General features: G+C 40.1%; 1 protein-coding gene across 4 annotated transcripts; it reads left to right on the top strand.

Annotated features, from left to right (window-relative positions):
* The first annotated feature begins 226 nt into the window (after positions 1 to 226).
* On the top strand, positions 227 to 21,285 carry NAB1 (NGFI-A binding protein 1). 4 transcript variants are annotated; one of them, XM_009946877.2, is made up of 8 exons: positions 239 to 1,057; positions 6,681 to 6,814; positions 7,823 to 7,874; positions 13,506 to 13,616; positions 13,872 to 13,874; positions 15,941 to 16,082; positions 17,310 to 17,459; positions 18,577 to 21,285. In XM_009946877.2, the coding sequence occupies exons 1-8, from the start codon at positions 239 to 241 to the stop codon at positions 18,666 to 18,668; spliced, it is 1,503 nt and encodes a 500-aa protein (XP_009945179.1). In that variant the 3' UTR covers positions 18,669 to 21,285. The 4 variants fall into 4 exon arrangements, with proteins under 4 accessions (XP_009945180.1, XP_009945179.1, XP_086321350.1 ...); XM_009946878.2 differs by lacking the exon at positions 13,872 to 13,874 and having other exon boundaries at positions 227 to 1,057; XM_086465224.1 differs by lacking the exon at positions 13,872 to 13,874 and having other exon boundaries at positions 13,506 to 13,661.
* The last annotated feature ends 155 nt before the right edge of the window (positions 21,286 to 21,440 follow it).

Here is a 21,440-nt window from a genome sequence, read left to right as displayed (position 1 = left end):
ACTATCTGCTGATTTGGTTTTTTCACAAATGTTTCCATTAAGTTAGCTAGTCAAAAAATGGAGCTTTTGCCCCTTTTTTTCATTTCCATACACGTTCTTATAATGAGAGAAAGAAATTCTGTCCTCTGACTTGACAGCGTTATGGGAGGATGGGCGGTGGGGGGAATGCATCTAGGCATCGGTGTTCTGGTGCTCATCTTCTCTCTGTTTTTACTGTTTACAGGTTCTGTCATCCGTGATGGCGTCAGCTCTACCCAGAACTCTTGGGGAATTGCAGCTGTATCGAATACTACAAAAAGCAAATCTTCTATTCTACTTTGATGCCTTCATTCAGCAGGGTGGTGATGATGTCCAGCAGCTCTGTGAAGCAGGTGAAGAGGAGTTTTTGGAGATAATGGCTCTCGTAGGCATGGCTAGCAAGCCACTTCATGTCCGAAGGCTGCAGAAGGCTTTGAGGGACTGGGTCACAAACCCCGGTCTCTTTAACCAGCCTCTTACCTCCTTACCGGTCAGCAGCATTCCAATATATAAGCTGCCGGAAGGGTCTCCTGCATGGCTGGGGATATCCTGCAGCAGTTACGAAAGGAACAGCAGCACCAGAGAGCCTCACCTGAAGATTCCAAAATGTGCTGCCACGACGTGTGTGCAGAGCGTGGGCACGAGCAAATCCGATGTGGTGGGGAACTTATCGCTGCAGAGTGGCAGTGAACCGAGACTCTGGCAAGGACACCACACCACAGAGAGCGAACATAGTCTTTCCCCGGCTGATCTTGGCTCTCCAGCTTCACCAAAGGAAAACAGTGAGACCCTGGATGCTGCCGCTGCTCTGTCAGTTGCTGAATGCGTAGAACGTATGGTTCCCTCCCTGCCCAAAAGTGACTTGAATGAAGTCAAGGAGTTACTGAAAACAAATAAGAAACTGGCAAAGATGATTGGTCACATCTTTGAGATGAGTGATGAGGACCCTCACAAAGAGGAGGAGATCAGGAAGTACAGTGCAATATATGGCAGATTTGACTCGAAAAGAAAGGACGGCAAGCATCTCACCCTCCACGAGGTAAAATGCCTTGAGCAGCGATGGGCTTCTTCCCCTGTTCCTACACCTTTTATGAGATGCTGTTCACAGGGTCCAGTTTTTATATGGGCACTTCTTGCCAGGTGATGGGACTTGTCTGTCTTAGAAGAGCTGTAGGCAGTCCTGCCCTGGGATAGAAATCTCGAGTGCAGTAGAAGTACCCTTTGTTGGGTGGTTATGTGCATGCATGTGCCGGTGACTTCAGCTTGGTGTCATCAGACTCCTTGGTCAGTGGTGCGGCCTGTCAGACAGAGGGTTTAAATCGTTTGGCACTGAAATAGCAAACCAGTATTGCACTGAGCGTGGCCCTTGGGATTCTAAGCGTTCGGCACATTTTTAAAGAAGTCCTGTCGTGATGTTCACTTGCAGCTTTGAGAGTAGACTGGTTGTTTGGAAGACTAGTAACTAAAATCGCTTGTGTCTGCATCACCTGGCTTAGTTACTACCCTCTGCTGTCTTCCCTCACTTCAAGACCCTGCTCTGTAGCTTGTGCCTGTGAGGTAAAAAGGATTCTGCTGATGAGGTCCCTGAACCCAGTGGTGTGGGATTTTTTGTGTTTGAATTGGGATGAAGCTCAATTATACAACCTGTGGGGTTTTTTGGGCACAGTGGTCTTAAGTGAAGTGCAGACTCTTGTGAAGGTGAAGGGAGGGGACCATCTCCAGTATTGTAATTTGAAGGTTTGTCCTTTAATACCTGCATAGCATCCGTTCCATCTTGTCCTTAAAAGTCCATGTGGGCCTCCTTCCCTTCTCTTCTGGTGTTCTTGAGGCTCGCACTTCATGCGTTGTAATGCAATAGGTGTGCCTGTGTGGGGAATAGTTCTCTAGTGCCAAAGTACAGTACAGGAGGAGAACAAACATTAATTCAAAGCAGTGCCAAAATGCTGTTGATGTGAATGCTGCATCAGCATTTTCACAGTTAACAGTGATTGCAAAATTTCAGTTGGATTTAAAATTTGGCATGTAAGGCTTAGCTCCCAAAAGGAAAGGCAATGTTTATCTTACAGGAGTGCCAAAAAACTGTACTGGCTTTAGCCTTTTTTCGCTTCAAGAAGAAGTTTTGTACGTGTGTGATCCATAGTGTAAGACTAGATTCCCTTTATGCTTTTGAGTAAAGGGCAGAAGGAAACAAGGCTTACTTCTTTATATTTTTATGTATTTACATTTATAGGGCAGCTGCACATTGGCAGCTGTGACTTCACAAGGGCTTTTACTACAGACTGGGGAGACGCTTCCAAGGGAACTTGTCAGTAGTCAGCCACATTTCTACTGCACAGTTTTAGTTGTGCAGCTTTCGCTTACGTGCTTTGTGGCTTTATGTCGAACACTTACAATCTATGAATTCATCCAGTGTGTAAGAACAGACCTTATCTTACTCCCCTGACCTTGCGGAAGTCTCTCCTGTGACAGAACAAGTTGCGTGTGAGATGGAGGCAGGATTTGAAAGGATTAATTGTGTAGATGCCCTGTGTACATTGCGGCAGAGTCGGGATTCAGAGAAAGGAGGTTCTCCCCACCTGAGGTTGGAGGCAGTCAAGGTGTGCAACATGTACAGCTGTGCACTTTCACAGTCTCTCTCTAGGATAGCAGCTGCAGAAAATACTCTGAAATCTGGGCAGACATTTCATGGGATAATTTCCTGGCATCCAGCAGTGTAGTGGGAGGTGGCTGCTGGGGGCAGCTTTTGTCAGGCCTGTGGTAGGCTTAGTAGAGGCTCTGCAAAGCTGGGGGAGTGGATAGTGGGGTGGTAGTTTGAAAGAGCAGGGTAGCAAAGAACTGGAAGAAAGGACAACTGCTCTGCCTTGTTAATTTTTTTTTTTTAGTGCTGTGCTACAGATATTTACTACAACATTGTAAAACCGTGTTTAAAAATGAAATGAGAGCATGGTTTGGCTTTAGGAAATATTTCTATCGCTATTATGATTAAGGGCACAGGATCAAAGGAGTATGTGGTTGACTTATGCCTCACTTACGCATGTGGGGCCTCACTGAACTTGATGGGAACTGCACACATGCAAGCAAGAAGAATTTGCTCATAATTGGTTTACTGTTTCCTTAAAGAGGCTGGATTTCACAAAGTTTTGTCTTGAACAGTTTTCTCTCCATTTCCATTTTAAAGCAGAAAATACACAAATAATAACGAGACCATTTTTTTGGTTTAAAATCTGCTAAACCAGAGTTTGCCTTTTGTAAACTCAACTTCAATGGTATTTTTGTTTTTGATGGATTAAACAATTTGCTGCTCAGAGGAAGGACCTTAAACAACCAGGGAGGTAAGTTTCTGCTTGTCCAGACACTGTGTTTCTGCACGTGTTGATACAATCCAAGCCTGTCATTCTGCCTTGCAGTTCAAGGTTTCTCCTTGCAGCTGGCAATGAACAGCTGAATAAACTTCACTGTGAATTTAAAAAGCTTAAGTAGTGGTTAGCTGCTTAATGTAAAGATCAGGGTATCTCTAGCCCCTCAAGCAGAGTGGAGTTGCATGCAAATTAAAATCAAACTTCATGGAATTACTAGTGGTGAATTAGTGAGAATATTCTCTGTTTCAGTATGGGCACTGGAGTGTCTTAGAGGACTTGAGCAGCCATTAGAGGCCAATGAGAGCCGTAGACACTGAGCTGGTTTGGACGCGTGTGCTATTGGTGGGATTATCTGCATAAGGCACTGATCTAGCATAAAATCTGATGCAGAGTCTTTCAAAGATGTTCCCAAAGTAATAAACATACCGTCCTTAATCCATCCCATTGTCTCAGAGAGCACTTTATGTTTAAAGTTGAACTGGAGGAGGGATGAGTACGAGGCATGCCCTTGAACTTGGTGACCTGTGCATGTTTGAGTCAGATTGTAATTTGCGTGTTTTTATTTCAGTGCTTGTCTAGGTACCTATAAAACCAAAAAAAAATCCTGTCTAATAGTGTGAGAAACAGGAATAAGAAATGCAAGTAATAAATCTTGTCTAGCTCAGTCTCTTCCTTTTCTTTTGCTGACTCACCAAAACAGTAGGGCTTGGTATTTAATGATGTATTTTTTAGTGGGGGGGATCTATGAACCCCTTTCCTTAAAGCTTGTATGGTTATGTGCTGCTCCATATCATTAAGGCTTCCAGCAAACAGAATCTTTATTTTTAGGCATGCAACACTTTGTATCTGCAGTATTATGATTCCTGAAAAGGCAGGAAGCCATGATGTACTTCAGTTCAGTTAGTCTGGATGTGACCTGAAAGAAGGAACCAGGAAAAACAAACAAACAAACATTTGGCTTTTCTCATATATTAGGATAAACAGCTTTTGCCTACAACTACCCAAAGCATTTTCAGTCATTTCAGCTCTTTGCAACCTTTCAACACTTTATTGAGGGATAAAAAAATTCCTGAATTATTTTGTAAACATTAGCCATGTTATTGATCCTCATCAAAGTAATAGCTATTGCTGTTACAGAAATTAATGCCTGCTTTGGGTAGTAATTCTTTTCATCAGTGTTGTATTAAGCTTTTATTTTTGTATCTTTTTTTTCCCCTGTGTTTTTTTTTAAAAGGTAGATAGACATTGTAGAACAACTGTTGCTGTCTAAGGGGTAATAGTTTGTTATTTTAGTACATTGTATTGTAGGAACATAGTAAACTAGACATCTTTCACAGATTAAACCTAAACTCCCCACCCTTGTACATCTGACCTCTGTGAGATGGTGCTTTTTTTTTGTATGTACAGAGACTAAAGGGTCAGGCAAAATACCTAGTTTGCCTGTTAAAGACATGTTTGCACTCTGATTAGCATCCAGGTATTGCAGGAAGTGCCCTACTCAGATCAGCGGCTTTAATGCTAAACACAGGAAAAAACGCTTGGGAAATACTAGGAACAGCAATTCTGTGTGAGGTTTTACTAGGAATAGTGCATGGGCACAGCTGCTGAGAGAATCAGCTCTTCCGATACATGTTTTTGTGTTTTCAGCCTCCCTGGAGAACAAGTGTCACATTAGGCAATTTTTTTTTTTTTTTTTTCCCCTAATTTGGATGACATCAAGCATGGCAGTGAAGGACAGGGTGGTTGTGTGTTGTTCATGTCTTACAACAGCTTCCATCCTTCAGGGATGGAGCGTGCAGTGTTTCAGGTGAGTTGCTGGCCTCTGTGATTTAATTCACAAGTAAGGATCTGCAGTATGGTAGACAGCAGGGTAAAGGAGCAAGTTTCTTTGTCTTCTCCCAAGAGATACCATTTAACTGCAGGCCTGATGGTCTGTCCTCAGCTTCACCTTCTGTCCACTTCCATGAAAAGTGCTTCTTGTACGAGCAGTGTTTGTGGTGGCTGAGGTCACACACATGTGCAGTCCTGCCCGTCCTCAGCCGCATAACCCTGTGCGCTGTACTGCGGCCGTTCCTTGCACTGCCACATCAATGGCTGGGGATGGCACACCTCAATCCATCATGAATACGCTGGCTGTGCTGTGGAAAACCTAGCTGCTTTGTTAATATTCACTAGCCTGAGACAGATACAGAACGTACTGTTGACAGTAGCAGCAAAGCAGCTGTGCTCATTTGTGAGAAGCTGTGCTCATTCAATGCAGCTTGATTTCTAGGAATAAAGAGTAGAAGAGTTGTGGGTACTTTGGAAAAAAAAATACCTGTAGTATTCTGTTGGCCTCTTGCTGTTATGCCTCATTACAAGGGCTAGCTGTTGTTCAGCTGAGGAAGAAGTGAAAATGTCTTTTCAGCCCCTGCTTACTGTGGAAGGAGCAGGGAATCTCCTCCCCAGCATCTCAGTTTCAGTGTCTCTTATTGTGTTAATCATTTTGTTGTTTGTCCGTGCTGTTGACCACAGGCTCTTCAGACAGCAGTATTGTTAAGCTGGTATAATTCATGACACTATCACCACTTCCTATAGGCTTCTGCAGAGCATTGTGAAACCATTTTGCACCTTAACTTAAGGCTTCCTGCCCACCCCACCCCCCCTTTATGAAACCATTGCCAGCAGCAGAGGCACTAGAAATGTGTCCCGGCAGGCTCAAGAAAACATCCTTGAAACAAGTTAGATTTGATTCATGTCTGAAGATAGTCTTCACAAACACGAGGGTGAGAAACATAGCTAAAAAAAGTTTAATCGTTTCTTAAACCATCACCTTCTACAGAATTGATGCTGTATTCACCAGGGAAAGCCATCTGTATCCACACTGTCAGGGTTTTTTTGTTGTTCCCCCTCCGCCCTCCAAGTCCTGGGCATATCGCGTTTATAAAAATAGTATTCCCTGTGAACCAGGCTTCGGGAGCCAAATACTGTGAACATTCGGAGCTACTGTTTTATGCTGAGATTTAATTAATGCTGGGATGAGGCACAAGCAGCACACATTGAGAGAGTCTTACAATAGTGTTTTACTTTAAAGGACGTTAAATGCACCAGCTACATAGATATCTTTTCTCTTCCCTGAGGTTTACCTGGCTTAGTAAGGGTATAAATAAACTTAAGAAACCCTCCAGGGTTTAGTATACAATTATAGGTGATTTTACTTGCAATTGAAATTTTTTATTATTTCATAAGAACAGATACTTTTACAGGCACAATGGGTGAAAGTATGCAAAGTCATGAATCCCTGTTTCTGTGTTTTGTTTCCAGCTAACAGTTAATGAAGCAGCCGCTCAGCTGTGTGTAAAAGATAACGCGTTGTTGACCAGGAGAGATGAACTCTTCGCACTAGCTCGGCAAATCTCTCGAGAAGTTACATACAAGTATACTTACAGGACCACAAAGTAAGGTTTTAATTAACTCAAAGGACCTTTACTTTCAGGGAGCTGATTGCATTTCTTTTGAAGCACTAGAGACACTGTCTTCTGGCTCTATAGCTAGCAAAGGGCTTTTCTGAAGAGGGTAGGAAAATACTGTTTAAGTCGTGAAGCTTTCAAACTGGTAAGATTAGCTGTCTTAAATTAACTTTTTATTTGCTCTCTAGTTTTCCAGATTTTGTGATGATGGTCCACGTTGAGAGGCATCCTAGAGGCTGGCATTTCAAATATTTGAGGCATTTGTGTATTTCAAAGTTAATATAAATAGGCAGGGTAGCCAAAGCTGCTTAATGTGTCAATTGTTTTTTTTTCTCATATACAGATTTGGCTTGCTAGTTTCCAGGAAACAAAAAACATAAGGTCATAGGGAGTGGCTTACAAACTTTGCTTTAAAGAAACTGAAGCTGAGTCCTAGTTTCAGTTGTTACTGTTCTGTTAAATTAACTGCTGTTATGAAACAGTAACAAAGACAACAGCTCTTAAATAGAATTAAAACTTTAGAATTAATAAATATGATTGAAAGTCTTGATACTTTCTATATATTTTTTTTAAATGTTAACTCCCTCAAGTATAATGCAATATCCTTTCAAAATACGTTTTCCTACACTTCTAGGAGCTTTTTACGGGTTTTGCTTTGCTCCCCTTTCTCCCATAGTGATTAGTATAATATAAATCTGTTCTTGGTAAGCAATGCCGAAGGCATGTCTGTAATTCTCTGTGCTCAGGTAGCTTTCCTTCCTTTTTGGAAAAAGAGTGCATGAGTCTCTTGACACTTCTGAAAACAGCACAAGGCGCTTGTGTTCTTTTGTACTGGACTGATGTTTACTGCCATGTCCAAGTGAATTGGAGGCTTTTTCTGTGCATCTTGCTTGTTCTTGCCTGATTTTTATTTTTTTTTTCCCCTTGACTCTGTTTTTCATTATTTCAGATGGCTAATATGCTGTTTACTGATAGTGTATGTGTCTTCTCTCCTAGATCTAAATGTGGAGAAAGGGATGAGCTGTCACCAAAGAGAATCAAGATAGAGGTACAGTATTGACTTCTGTATTTTGACCTATGCATACTAAAATTCACTTTTGTTTTGAAGGGATCTGTCTTAAGGAAATTTGTCAGAAAAACATTTGACAAACAGTTGATGGGCGTGAGAGAGAGAGGGGGAGAACATCACTACTGTCTCTGCAAATGTAAATGCTTGATGGAGAAACCTGTAGGAGCAGGGGTAAAGAGTAGGATTTGCTTAATGGTGAAGTTGCTCTCGGTGTTTCGCACTCTTGAGTGAGTAGGAGTAGGGGGAATGGGACTGACTGACTCCCTGTGGTGGAATAAGCTCAAGCGCTGTAGGAAATGTCTTCCCATAAGGCCTCCTGCTTTTAAGTCAGTATGAGGTGGGGTTTGCTTAATTCACTTGGGTCAGCTTTTGATCGTGTCCAGAATCCAGAGTTCTGGATGAGGACTGATGGCAGAATACTAGCCATCTCTGACTATGCTATAAATTGTAAAACTGATCATATTGAAAAGTCACAAGCTAACTAAAAGCTATGTATGTCAACACAAATGGTTGTGCCTGTAGATATTAATTTACAGGTTTTTGTAAATAGTTTTATATAAAAAGCACATGTATACATGGCTGATGTATATACCTGTACAAGATGTTGATTAGGGAGATGTTGGGAGTTTCTTGTTAGGAGTGCAGGGGCAACACACGTGTACTGTACGTTTTTCTTCAGGTACCGCTGCTGGAAAATAAATTTAAGGCCTTTTAAAAAGTCACTTTCAATTAATAATTTAAAAAATCATAAGTATGTATACCTATATATCTCCCAAGAGTAGCAGAGCTTCCTTTTTAATTTTTTTTTTTTAAACAAATTACTGTTTCACTGTTAATGTGGATATCTAATTCATCCTTAGTATTGTGGGAGGTTTTTAACTGTACTGTCTACTCCAAAATGTGTAGGTTAAATGTGCTTTAGAATGTAAGCTAGGCCTGAGCTAGATTTGTATGTGACATGGATGTGCAATATATTCTTTACCTGTAAAGTTGTGGCATATTCTGGCATGTGTTTCTCATAGGTAACTCCTTCTGTGATAAATGTTGCATTCATTTTTTTTTTTTTCAGCGGCGCGGTGCTTTGTTACCTGTACAAAGGCTTTTCCTGTGAGGCAAACCCCGGTGAGAGCAGTTAGTTTTGAAAAGGCAGTTGTGACTAGGTATAAAGGAGTTGCTCTTTTTTATTTATTTATTATCTTCCATCAGTCCGTGCAGTTGTAGTTTGAGTTTATGTAATACAAAATATACATGTGCATTGAGGATTTACTGGTAGCTTTGATTATAGATCAGTAATGTTATTTACATGTGTTGGGATTTGCTTTGACCTTGCGTTTTGACAAAAAAAGAGCAGGGAAGAGCGGCATTAAATGATTTTATCCACCTTCACCATTATCTGCCTTGAACAACACGTTGCAGGATGGTTGTTTGAGTCTCCCTTTTTTTGTCCAGTCTAGTCCTAGTTTGTGAGAGCTGGTGGGGAGCTGCCACTCCCCTGCTTGATGTAGTATTTCGCTGACTGTTAGATTTCAGCATTAGGAAGTTTTTCCTTCATTCAGTAATAATTGATGATGAGCAAGTATCTAAAATGACACACTGCAAGTGAGGTGATTTTTTCATTGAAAGAAAAAGTAAAATTAAAATCCTGAAAAACACAGGCTGAAACTTTAGTTTTTTTGGAGAGCAGGAAATTTGGACAGACTTAGGGGATGTGCATTCCCGTATTTTCTGCATGGTGAAATCTTCAGAGTCTGGAAGGCCTTCTTTCTCTAGGCACTTTTTAGTTCAGTAATTCTGAGAAAGGATGTTACTTGGTTTTCTTTTTATCTAAAATTACCAGTGATATTTTAAATTTCTTCTGAAAATTTCATGTCCTAACTACAAATTACTATTTCAGAAATAGGACATTTTTCCAAAACAAGAAACTGAAACTTAAACTAAATAAACTAATCTTTCATTTGATAGCATAGCATTATTAATTATGAAATGACCAGAGTTGTTGTCAGCATAAATGTCTTTTTCCTTATGAATTTGGGAGTCTTCCAAGGAGTAAACCATTACTTCAGTGAATTATAATTCTGAGATACGCTGTGAATCATGGACTCTTCACAGAAATTTTAAAAAGATGCAGTATTACATAGTATATCACTTCTACGTACAGTGTTTTGAGTTATTGGGGCTTGCATTTTGGAAGCAAAAAAAAAGGGTCCTTGTTTTAGTGAGTTTGAGGACTTTGTGGGGGTTGGTTTGTTTGTTTTTAGAAAGGTAGAGGTAAAAAGAAAATGGTAGCAAATGCTGCAGATTTTTCTTTCTGTTATGGATAAGAATTCCTTATCCTGTTTTTAAAGTTGTAATGCTTCATTGCTTCATTGTGGCTATTAGCTCCCTATCATGCTAGTGTCATGCAGAGGACATGACCTGATCTGAGGATCTGAACATGGGTTATTTTGTTGTTGTAACTAGCTCTGTCTTTTTTTCTTTTTTCTTTCTTTTCTTATCTCTTTTTTTGAGGGTGGTGCTTTTTTTTTTTTTTTTTTTTTTTTTGGTAAAGGTCATTTTGCTTTTCTCTTTTAAGGCTGAACTCTGTATTTTGATTCACCATTCCTTTACCCATTAGTCATTAATGTCTCTGCAAAGCGTGGTCTAAAATACTAGTGCTTGAATTTGGAAAGACTTCACACCCTGTTTGCATAGTGTAAAAGATTACTTAAAAAAAAGATGAGTTAATTTCCTGAAATATAATAACACTTAAAAAAACCTCCAGAGACTCTGAAGGTCATCCTTGAGCAGAGCTAGCAGAGCTGTGTGTGCAAGCTGCAACATTGCTGGGTTACTATTGTAAATTTATCCTCTTCATGAATATGAAACTCACAAGCATTACAAAGAAACAATATGCCATGAATTACATCAAATTACCTGTAAAAGCCTTTCTCTTCCCCTGCGAGCTCTCCCCCTCTTATTCGTAGAGTGGGTGGGCGAGCTGTGGGAGTGAAGTGTAGAGAGGAGAAGGGGAAAAAATTCCAGGCAAATGACAGACTAAAGGTGTGGAGGGAGTGAAAAAGGGAATGGAGTGAATTGGGATTTGGAAGCAGATTATAAAAAATGGGTTGTAGTTCCTGAATCTGCTCTGGGTGAAGACCAGGACAGGGAAATAGGGATGGAAATGGCACATCCTTCTACAGAGCAAGGATCTCTCCCGCCTAGGTGTTTCGGGGCGGGGGCACTCCTTATTTTGTCGTTTTCCATGACTCTGTACCAGCACTGCTCAAAACGATGAGCTGTTGTGGTACCAGCTAGAAAGCAAAACAAGTCACAGGTATATCACACAGAAATCGTGGAGACAGAGACTGCTCATCACTGCTGCTGCTTTGCATTGGGATTGACGGGGTTCCCCTTCAGAGTCAGCATGAACAGCCAAGAGAGCAAAGACAGAGAGTTTAAAAAAATATTCTTGCTGTCTGTGGTATAAAGGAATTGTTCTGTGTGTCGATGTCTCCGTTCAGCTGAATGAGAAGGGTGGGGAGAGCTTGCAAAAGATGATTTCACAAAGCTCCGTAGGAGTAGGGGGCACAGGCAGAAAGACCTGAGCAGAGGCTGTGAGGAAGCGTCTTCCCTTGGTGCTGGTACGGATGGAGGGAATGGAGTGGAAAGGCCCACCTCCACCATTGATGAGAAGGCTGAAAAGAAAACCAGTTAAAGTGTGGGATTTGTGTTTATCACAAAACCAGCAAAAGCAGTAGAAGCTACTGTTTGCATAGGCAAAATGTCATTAGAGGGAGCGAAAAGCACATGTGGGACTGAGAACATCTGCTGCACAAAGCTGCTTGAAAAACAACTGAGCAGCAGCACAGCAAAACAAAAATGCTGCTTTGCACATAGCAGGCCCTCCTGACCGCAGAGGGAAAGGGAACTTCTGGGCAAACCTGGTGCAGAGCAGGTCATCGCCTGGCCCAGCCTGCTGCTGTCAGCCCTCACCGATGGGGCAGCGGGGAGGCGAGCAGCCAGCAGTGGGGAAGGGCTCTGGGAAGGCGATCCAGAACTGCATCGTCATCGAGAGTTACCTGCGTGACTGACGAGTGACAGTCATGACAACATGCAGCAACGGGCTGCTGGTCCCGCTTTTAGGAAACAGCTTTCGGTTTTGTATTGGCAAGTGATCACAGATACGTTGTAGAGAGCAGTGTTACCTGTTTTGTTGCAAAAATAGGATCCCTAGTGATAGGTTTTTGTGTATTTAGTTTCTCATCTTCCTACACATAGTCATTCTCCTCTCCCAAACAAATAACTATGAAAATGGTCAGTGCTCATGGAAATGTGCTGCAAAGCCTTTGTTTCTAGAGGATGAGGGTTTGTGGCAATTTACCTGGTTATGAAATTTTGCATGCCTATCGTGTTTATTTTTTCCCTGAGGTAGTATGTTGGGTGGATAAAAGCAGTACGCAATGTTCAGACAGAATTTTTTTTTTTTTTTTTTTTTTTTCCCCTCATCATAAAAAATAGCTTTATTGGCATTGTGTTGCACTGAGGGTCTGGCTACCTGATGTGAGTCCGACCACCACTCTGCAGGTCGGTGGGCAGCCTGCCAATGGCATGGACCTTGTAGCCCTTCCCCTGTGGTTTTTCTGAAAGATCACTTTTCGTGTTCTTGGGCTGTAACCCATTTGTCCAGCTATTGAAAAAAATGTTGTTATTTACATGCATGTGCCTCTAGAATCTGCAAGGAAAATATACCTAATTTGATGTACCTTGGTCTACAGATCCTCAGTGACAGATGTCACAGTTCTTGGGTTAGGGTCTGTCTTAAGGTCTGTAGCTTCCTCTCACATTTTAAGTCACCTATACTGTGCTTTTGTAAACATTAAACCAGGATATTCCTCTGCTTTCGTTTTATAATGTCGAGCAGGATAAATTTCTCATCTTCAACCTTTGCTTCGATGATTAATTTATTTTAATGGAGTCTGGCAGGCTTTCACAGGAACTTTATTTGCTTTATTGGTACATATGCAAGCTGCAAAAGAGATTTGCATGTCATAAGCATTTGAAACTGAAAGAATTATGGAATCATGATTTCCCATAGTATATAAAGTCTTTGGTACCCTACTTTTAAAATGGTGATATTTCATTTTGTGATACTAGTATAGGTTCTGTGTGAAATATGTTGAATTTCAGAAGGATTTGCTCAGTTTCTTGAGCTTAGTGTATCCAGATGCTGTGCCTTATTCTTGACTGCATATGAACTTGATTTCTTAAGAATCTCCAAAGCTACTGTATGTAACGAGTGACAGAAACCACAGGTCTAAATCCGCCTGGCAAGGCTGAATGTAAACTAGTTTAATGTCAGTGACAACAGTAGCCTGGATTCACCTGAAACTGTGAGAGATGAGATATGATTGTCTGTGTATGCCGTTTTCGATATATAGCGGTTGTTGTAGAGGGGCAGTGTGTGTTTTATGCACACATTTAAATGGAGTGGATAGCATGAACATGTGAATTGCAGTCCAGAATTTTCACAGAAGTTCAGGAATGCGGTGGGGTTTTTGAGTATACAGGGAGGGTGAAGAAAAATCAGTAATATAGCCCTCTTGGTGTTTGTTTTCTTCTTATGCTCAATAGGATGGTTATCCTGATTTCCAGGACACAGTCCAGACACTCTATCAGCAAGACAAAATGCCCCTTGCTTTGGCTAAAGGAAAGAGTGAAGACTCAACAGCTCTTAATTCCCAGGTAAATCAGCCACACTACACTGTGAATAATACAGGCCATGTCTTTGTACGTTGGTTTTGATGTACTGTTTTGATGACTAAAGTAATTACCATCAATTTTCAAAGGCTACCTAGCTTAGCTGTGACTGCATCACTCTTAATTTGGGCTTGCCTCCTGAAACTGTTCTGACACAGTGCTACAGCTTTACCCTTGTTAGTTCCAAGGAGGTAAGATCTAGTGTAGTAGGCTTGAAAATACATGATTGCCTGTTGGGAGCAAGTAGGGTACTATTGGTACAGTATGTGCTGTGTTACTTGCGTTGCTAGCTATAAATGGAAAGTTCAAGTTACTGAGTCTAGAGGAATAGAGTAGGCGATCTTGGAGTCTTCAGTTCTGTCATTTCTTATAAGAAGAAACGCCAATATATTTAGGAAATAGCAAACCTCTGGATCTGAGAGGATAAATTGCCTTTCTAAATAACATCTAGCCTGCTGGAAGTGCAGTGTTTTCACGTATCCAGAAAGCTTTTTATAAATGAAGACAGGCTTCCGATTATTTCTTTGTCTTTTCTGTAGCATATCCCAGCCTTGAGGCAAAATACGCATCTCCTACTACCAGTTGTTGCCAAGGAGGGATTGCATGCTAAGTTGCAACAAATTTATTTTGTGTACCTGGTTTGGGCAAACGTAGTCACCGAATTTTCATGTAAGAATGCATTTAGGAGTTACACTCCTGTTTTCTGAGACTAGATGTGTTACCCTGTCTTTTACCTTCTTCTGTTGCAAAGTGATGTACAGTCGCGCAAATCTGTTCACTGTGGTACATCGAAAAGCAGTTATGCTGCGTGTTCTGATGTCACATAATGATTAAATGAACTTGGTATTTGCAAGCTTATTTTCATCTTGTACCTGCTTTGAAGTTTTCATTGGTCACTTGTATGTAACAATGGACTAGAGATTTATTTTACTCTTAAATGTATCTGCAGCTCTACAGGTTTTCTACGGTGATCAGAAGCATCATTGCAGTTTAAAATTCTGGTTTTATTGCAATTAAACAACAAAGATGGCATGAGTGAGAAATATTTTATCCTTTTTAAAAATTATTTTACAGTTCAGAAGTTGTGACAGAATAGCAAAGGTAAAGTGCACTTGAAAGTAAACTGCTTGAAAATAGTTTCTTTTTTTACCTACCTCCTAAGACCAAGCTTGAGTTATAGGTGCTCTTCTGCAGAACCTGATGAGCTCTAAGCCAGAGTAAGGAAATACTGGTTGTGTCATTACGCTGCTCTCAGGATCATCGCTGTGCTGGAGAAGCTCAGATTTTGCTGGTCTGTTATGCTGTCATTGTATTTGTAAATTGTTGAACTATGCTGAGTAAGCAGACTTCTGTGGGAAGTCAGGGCTTTTCATCGTTGCCCAAGAAAAGTTAAGTGTTCTGCAATTAATAGGTCTCTGTACTAGTTGAAACAACTATGGCAGTACCTGAAAGAGAAATGAATTTTTTCCTATCAATCGTAGATGTTAAGTTTGTGCACTTTCTGTTCTTACATTCGTTGTGGTTCTTCTAAATCAACTTTCTTGACTTGTGATTTTCTTTTTATTTTTGCAAGATGCTTATTTACATTCTCAAGACCAAGACTTTATTGAAAGTTATAAATCTCTTGGCATTAAAGTCAATGACAAACATTCAGACGCCATTTCCTCCCACGTTGCACTGCATTGTTTAGTTTCACTCTCTAGAGGTGTATAGGTCTTGTTCTTCTTCTAGACAGACATTTCACACCTTTATCCCCCACAAACATACTGTCATCCTACACTTTCACAATGGCAGATTTTTAAGCTTGTGTAGTGCTGCTTCCAAAAATAAAGATTCCAAGATGTCTGGTGAAATCTTGGCATAAGTTTTTAGCAGATGTTGCCGTTGCTCTTGGAATACTTTGTGAAGACATATATTTGAACAGAGCTAACTGGATAATTAAGACATTATTTTTCACTTTTCTTGAGATTCTCTTCACGTAACCTGCAGTCCTAAAGTGCAGAAAATTATTTTTGTATGTTTTTGAATAGCAGAATTTAACTTTTCATTTCTGCATGGGTGAACTAAGCAGCTTGCATTTTAAGTATCCTTGAGTGATTCAGATGCACATCTTTATGGGTGCAAAAATATTTTGTTTGCTTGATAGTTTTGAAGAAACTGTAAAGCATACATCTGTGCATATGAGTCAACAAAAACCTTTATCTGGGCTGTTAGTCTTATTATCTGATATTGGGGGGTTTTTTCTGTGTTTTGACTCACTATATGTATGTATATAAAGGGATTTTTTTTTTTTTTTGCTTTATTTGCAGTCGGAAAAGGTGATGGCAAAACAGATGGAGTTTCTTTGCAACCAGGCTGCATTAGAGAGACGTCTTTCCACAGGGTGTTACAGACAAAACTCAGAAGAGCACAGCCCCAATGGCATATCATTAGATAACGCTGATGGACAAGGTATGGTAGCTTCCAGGCATGGCGTTGCTGCCAGCAAATGCAAACGCATTTGATATTATACAGCCTTTGTCAGTGGTGTTACTTATGTAGTATAGAACACTGAGCACTGAATGGGCATGGTCTCTGCCCTGAAGTGCTTACAGTCTGAATAATGCGATCAGAGGTGCAGTCAGATTCTGCTCTGTTACTGTAATGTATCTGGCAAACTGCTTTCCCTATGGATAACGTCGGGAGGGAGGAAGGTAGGGTGCATTACTACTATTATTGAGGGCAGAACTTGGCTCTAGCTTTATCCAAAGTTTTGAAAACAGAACAAAGTGTTGCATTTCATTTGTGTTCTTGCTCTGTGGAATTGAAAGTAAAGCAGATAATGTAGTTGGTAACCCTTTTTGTTTACCTGTTTGTGCAGTCTAGGAACAAAACCTGAGGAGCTGGCTATGTAAATTACTTAGAACAAGGCAGATTCTAATGATGTTCTTAGTAGCTTGTTGTTCTTCAAAAAGCTTACAGTTTTGCAGTTACCTCTTTGATTTACCAACTGGCTATTCCTTAGATTGAATTAATTTTAGGAGTGTTTGTTTTGTTTGAGCACTTTCTGTTTGGATTTCTTTTTTTACTGTTGTGAAACGAGACAAAATGTTATAAACACAAGAAAGAACCAGAAGCTCTTGTATCTGTTTTTAAGAACTAGTTTGTTTCAGAGGGGGGAAGAGAAGCAGTAGAGGGAGAAACTAAGGGAATCGATGTAAGGAAGCGTTAAAACACAGGTCTTCATTTGGGAGTATTGGCCAAGCAATGCAGTACACAAGTATACAGGAAGAATTAGGTGCACAGATCCAGCTCCTCTTGATAGTGCAGGCTTTATACCATTTATTCATCGAGCAGTGGGAGTGGGAATTTTTAGGATCTCAAAGGGATTGTGCTGTGGGAGCAGGAATTTTTAGGATCTCAAAGGGGTTTTTTGAGCAGAATAAGAGAGGGTTTTTTTTTGTTTTGGTGTTGGGTGGTTTTTTTTGTATGGTTGAGTGTCCCTTTCTAGCAATGCCTGTGGGATAGTCTGCAAAGCAGCATATTTACATAAGCCTTGCTTTGCTAGAAAACTTCCCTGAGAGCTAGCATTTAGGGTGCACTTTTGCTGATAGAATTCGTACATCTTTAAATCTCTACCTGGTTTTTAATATTGCTTTGCTTTTAATGCATTGATGTTTCACTGCGAACGACTTCCAGGTGAAAGACCTCTGAATCTCCGAATATCAAATCTGCCAAGTAGACAGTTGCAGCACATTTCACTTGATGGAGAGCAGCATGTTGGAAAACCTCTGTGCAGTGATTTGATCCGGCTTTACCCCAGCGGTGAGGCAAAGTCCCAGTCCTCAGGTTAGTGCTGTCCCTTGTAAATAAATTACCCGCTAGTTCTTACAAAGCCTGTGATGAACTTACTAATACATGATGTCTCTGAGCAAAGAAGCTAGTAGCTCAGCCTGGCATACTTTGTGTGTAATCTTTTAATCGAGGCTTTGGACAGAACTTCAAGAGGAGTGTTACTTGCTAATCTAGAATCAGGTGGAATATGATTTAGGAAAAGCTTAGAGGATGCAGTAACTAGGCAAGTTTGGGCATGTGTTTGTCCTCAGAAAGCAGTATTGACCCAAACTACTCCTATTAAATACTTATGTTGCTGTCATTGTAATGCAGTTTGATTATAACACGGCTTCATTCTGTATAAAGAAATCAGACTTTTCATAAAAAGACCTTTTGTTCTGGTTTATAAGGACTTAGCACTGTTTCTGTACTGTGAACCAAATCACACAGTAACTCTTTTGAACTGGGTTTCCCGTTCACTGACTACTGCTCACTGGCAATCTTGTAATTTACCTCTGGCCTTGGGAGGAACTCATTCTAATTTGATAGAAGACAACAAGAATCCGTTGTGAAATCTACAGGGAATAAAGCCAGGAATTCTTGAGACTCTCACAAACTTTAGAAATAATAATAAAATTCCACCTGAGTTTGGAAGATGCAATGGGAAAGAGGTTATTTGAAAGGCAAGATGCAAAAGTAGTTGTTTTGAAGACTGGGCAGAGTCTTGCGTCTTCCACTTTGGTATCTTGCAATCTTAGCTCATCTTTTTTGCAGTTTGTCCCAACACCAGTGATAATCCACTTAGTGAAATTTCTAGCTGGGGATTTTTACAGTTCCCTTTCAAAGTGCAAGTGAAGAGCGCATCGCCCCTGAGCTCTGCTCCTGGAGAGAATTGCATTAAGTCTGTGGTGATTACTCTGTCATCACTGCAGTGTGACTGAGGTGGTTCTAGCCCAGCTAGGTTAAAGCCCAGTAGGAAGAGGCAGAATTTGTGGCTTCAACTGTTAGTATCCATGTGGCTCATGGACCTTTTTCTTGAATTAAGAACAGAATGTATTTGTTTCCAAGCAGTGTTTCTAACATCTTTTTTTTTTTTTTTTTTTTTTTTTTTTTTTTTAATTTCTTAATGCAGAAGGCCTTGGTATTTTAAAGGATTTTCCTCATTCAGCTTTTAACAACATAGAAAGGAAGGTCATAAAAACAGAACCTGAAGACACAAGATAGTCATTCTGCTCTGGAATATGGTGTCATAGTAAAGAATGAAACTTCACAAGAGAAAAAAAAACAGCCTTAATAACCAGTGTTGCCTCATTCAAATAAGAGATTTCAATAGCCAAAGCCTAAGAACTGGTACAGTAATCTGTGGAAAGAGGAAAGCAAGAGACACTGCAAACTAGAACAGTAATACAGATGGATAAACATTCCTGTAAAAGTGGTTTTATAACGTGGGAAGATTCACAAATTAATATTGTGGGTCTTCATTATTTAAGAATGTATTATGTATTTGTATAACTTATCAAAGTAAATCTAGATGTCGGGACGTGTATTGAGTCCAGTAGATGTGGCTACAGTTCATTTTACTTGAAATTTCAATGTCTACTTTTAAGTGTACCTAGCATAGATATGGTTGTTAAACATTTGAATTAAGATCCTTGGAGAATTAGGAATGCGAACCTCGTGACACAATTAACAGGAAGTTTGCAACAATATGTGTAGAAAAAAGGAAAATGCATAAAATACTTCATGGTTTAAAATGTTATGTTGATATAGCATTGATAGACCTAGACCCTGATTCTGTATCATAGCGGACGTACTGGACACTTAATTATTGTTACATCACTTTCAATGGTGTCAGCAGCCTTTGTGTAACACACTTACAGCATAATACCTACCTACAGTTCAGGGGTGTAGAAAATGCCAGTAAGAGTATGGAAGAGTCCATATGATTGGCTCTCATTTCATTGGGAAAAACTGTGGTTTGATATACTGTTCAATTACTAAAATCTCATTTGGTAGGAAACCCAAGAGACCAAGTAGTGTGGACAGGGCTGCAAAAATTGTGATTCAGACCGTTATAACTTTCTGGACTACTCTGTGGATCTTTTTTTTTAAAAACAAAACAAAACCAAAAACCAAAATGCATCCTGGGTGTGGTGAAGATGGAATGTGATGCAGGATTTATGCATCGGTGTAAAAGGTTGCACTTGATATCCAGAAACCATATGATCTTTTGGAGGAGAGAGACAAGGAGCTACGTCTTTAGCATGTGACTCCTTAAGTACTGTCCAGCCCACATGATTCTATGAATATACCGTATACTGCATACAGTATGCCAATACGTTTCTTTATATATGTGATTAATTAACATCTGTATTCTTTATTTATTTGACAGTTTTTATTTTTTGTACGTTTTCACTTTTGCAGATGTCATTTTATCTAAGGAGAAGTAGTCAGCATATCACTTTGGAATTTACCGTGGTGTTTGTGTGCATCCGTTTTTCCTCTGTGCAACTCCTTCAATAAGAGTTGCTTTCCTGCAGTCAATATAGTTATATGCCTCAGTTTCTGAATACAGTTTTTGCCTATAACATGTTCTGGAGGGGAAAGGGAGGGCTGAAGAAACTAAATTACCGTGCCAGTGGGTAAACTTCCATATTCAGGTGTGCACTTCATGTCTGCAGTTTGCTCTGTGTCATAGATGTGTATTAACGATTCAGTCGCAGTCTGTGTTGTGCTGAAACGGTCAGCAAAATGTGAGCTGAAATGTCTACGCTGCAGTCTCTTATCACTGTCAACATACCTAATTATCACTTTTGATTTGTGGAACAAAGCTTTATAGTAGAAACACCAGTAAACAACTTTTTATACTATTAAAATGTTTGGGTTTTTTTAAAAAAATGTTTCTTGAACTGTATGGTACTGTTTCACTTACTGAAGTATCTTTAAGCAATGGAGTTCACAGCTTTGCTGTTAGAAATAAGAGATTGAATGTGTAGTTATATTTCCTCTTTCCTGTTGTGTGAGCTAGTAGTACAGATAAGATATTTCTTCAGTTTGTAACGTTAGCCAGTGCCCTGGTTAGTATCTGATTAGCTTTCATGAGACGTGTGTGGAATTTGTTAAAGGACAGCTTGAGGTTTGAATTGTACAGCTTGAGCAATAGAAGGTACCAAGCCACAAGACTTTAGAGATGCAGGAAATGTTGGTTTTTTCCAACATCTGGCATGAACAAAAGTTGTGTGTGGATCACAGAAGAAGCTCTTAAGCTTGCTGGTCTCTTTGATTAAAGTGAGAGGAAGGAAAAAGAACTTGCTAAGCAGCACACTGTTTCAGTTGAGTCCAGAATTTATTTTGTAAACACTAATGTATTAAATTTGCTATAAATTAAAGTGTATAACAGTTATATTTTTGAGTTGTAAATACAGTACTTTGTGTCATGACCAGTTGGTTATCTCTAGAATGATATTTCAGTTCATAGTCCAACAGGCCATTTCAGTCTCAATAAGCTGGAAGCAATTTTTTTTACTGGTTTGCAGCTGTATGATTTATTATTTTTTTTTTAACCTGGGGGGGAGGTGGGAGATACATTTTGAGATTGCACATACATTTGGTAATTGCAAATATTCAAGCATTGGTCTTCCCATGACAAAGGTCTTGGTGGACTGCAACTCGGCTAGCCTCTGGAGTCATAGGTGAAGTCTTGCCCTCATCTCCTCTTGAAGGGTTGCTAGATTCAGGGTACTCTGGATCAAAGGCCAGCCCTGCAGGTGATGCCTGTTCTTATTCACATGTTTATATTGTTGCTTACAAAATAAAATTCACCGTGAGAACTCTTTAGTTTCCCCAGGGTTTTTCCTTCTTTTTTTTTTTAATTGTGTTTTCAAAAAGGAGATGTTAATTTTCTGGGGATAGGGGAGGAAGGGAGTAGCTTGAACTGCAGCTCTCACTGGAGGAAGCCTTTTCCTGCTCTTGTGGTTGAATCCTTGTTTATGGGTG

Source organism: Leptosomus discolor, chromosome 5 (genome assembly GCF_034619465.1).
Source record: "Leptosomus discolor isolate bLepDis1 chromosome 5, bLepDis1.hap2, whole genome shotgun sequence".
NCBI lineage: Eukaryota > Metazoa > Chordata > Aves > Leptosomiformes > Leptosomidae > Leptosomus > Leptosomus discolor.
Note: the sequence above shows the minus strand (reverse complement) of the source record. Positions and strands in the feature narration are given on the sequence as shown.

What these genes read in the sequence shown, in the direction of transcription:
- NAB1 (XM_086465224.1), top strand. Translation starts at nt 239, where the DNA reads ATGGCGTCAGCTCTACCCAGAACTCTTGGGGAATTGCAGCTGTATCGA. An exon ending in CAAAGAGAATCAAGATAGAG is followed by an intron (nt 7,875 to 13,505) that starts GTACAGTATTGA and finishes TATGCTCAATAG; the next exon opens with GATGGTTATCCTGATTTCCA. An exon ending in GGCAAAGTCCCAGTCCTCAG is followed by an intron (nt 17,460 to 18,576) that starts GTTAGTGCTGTC and finishes TTCTTAATGCAG; the next exon opens with AAGGCCTTGGTATTTTAAAG.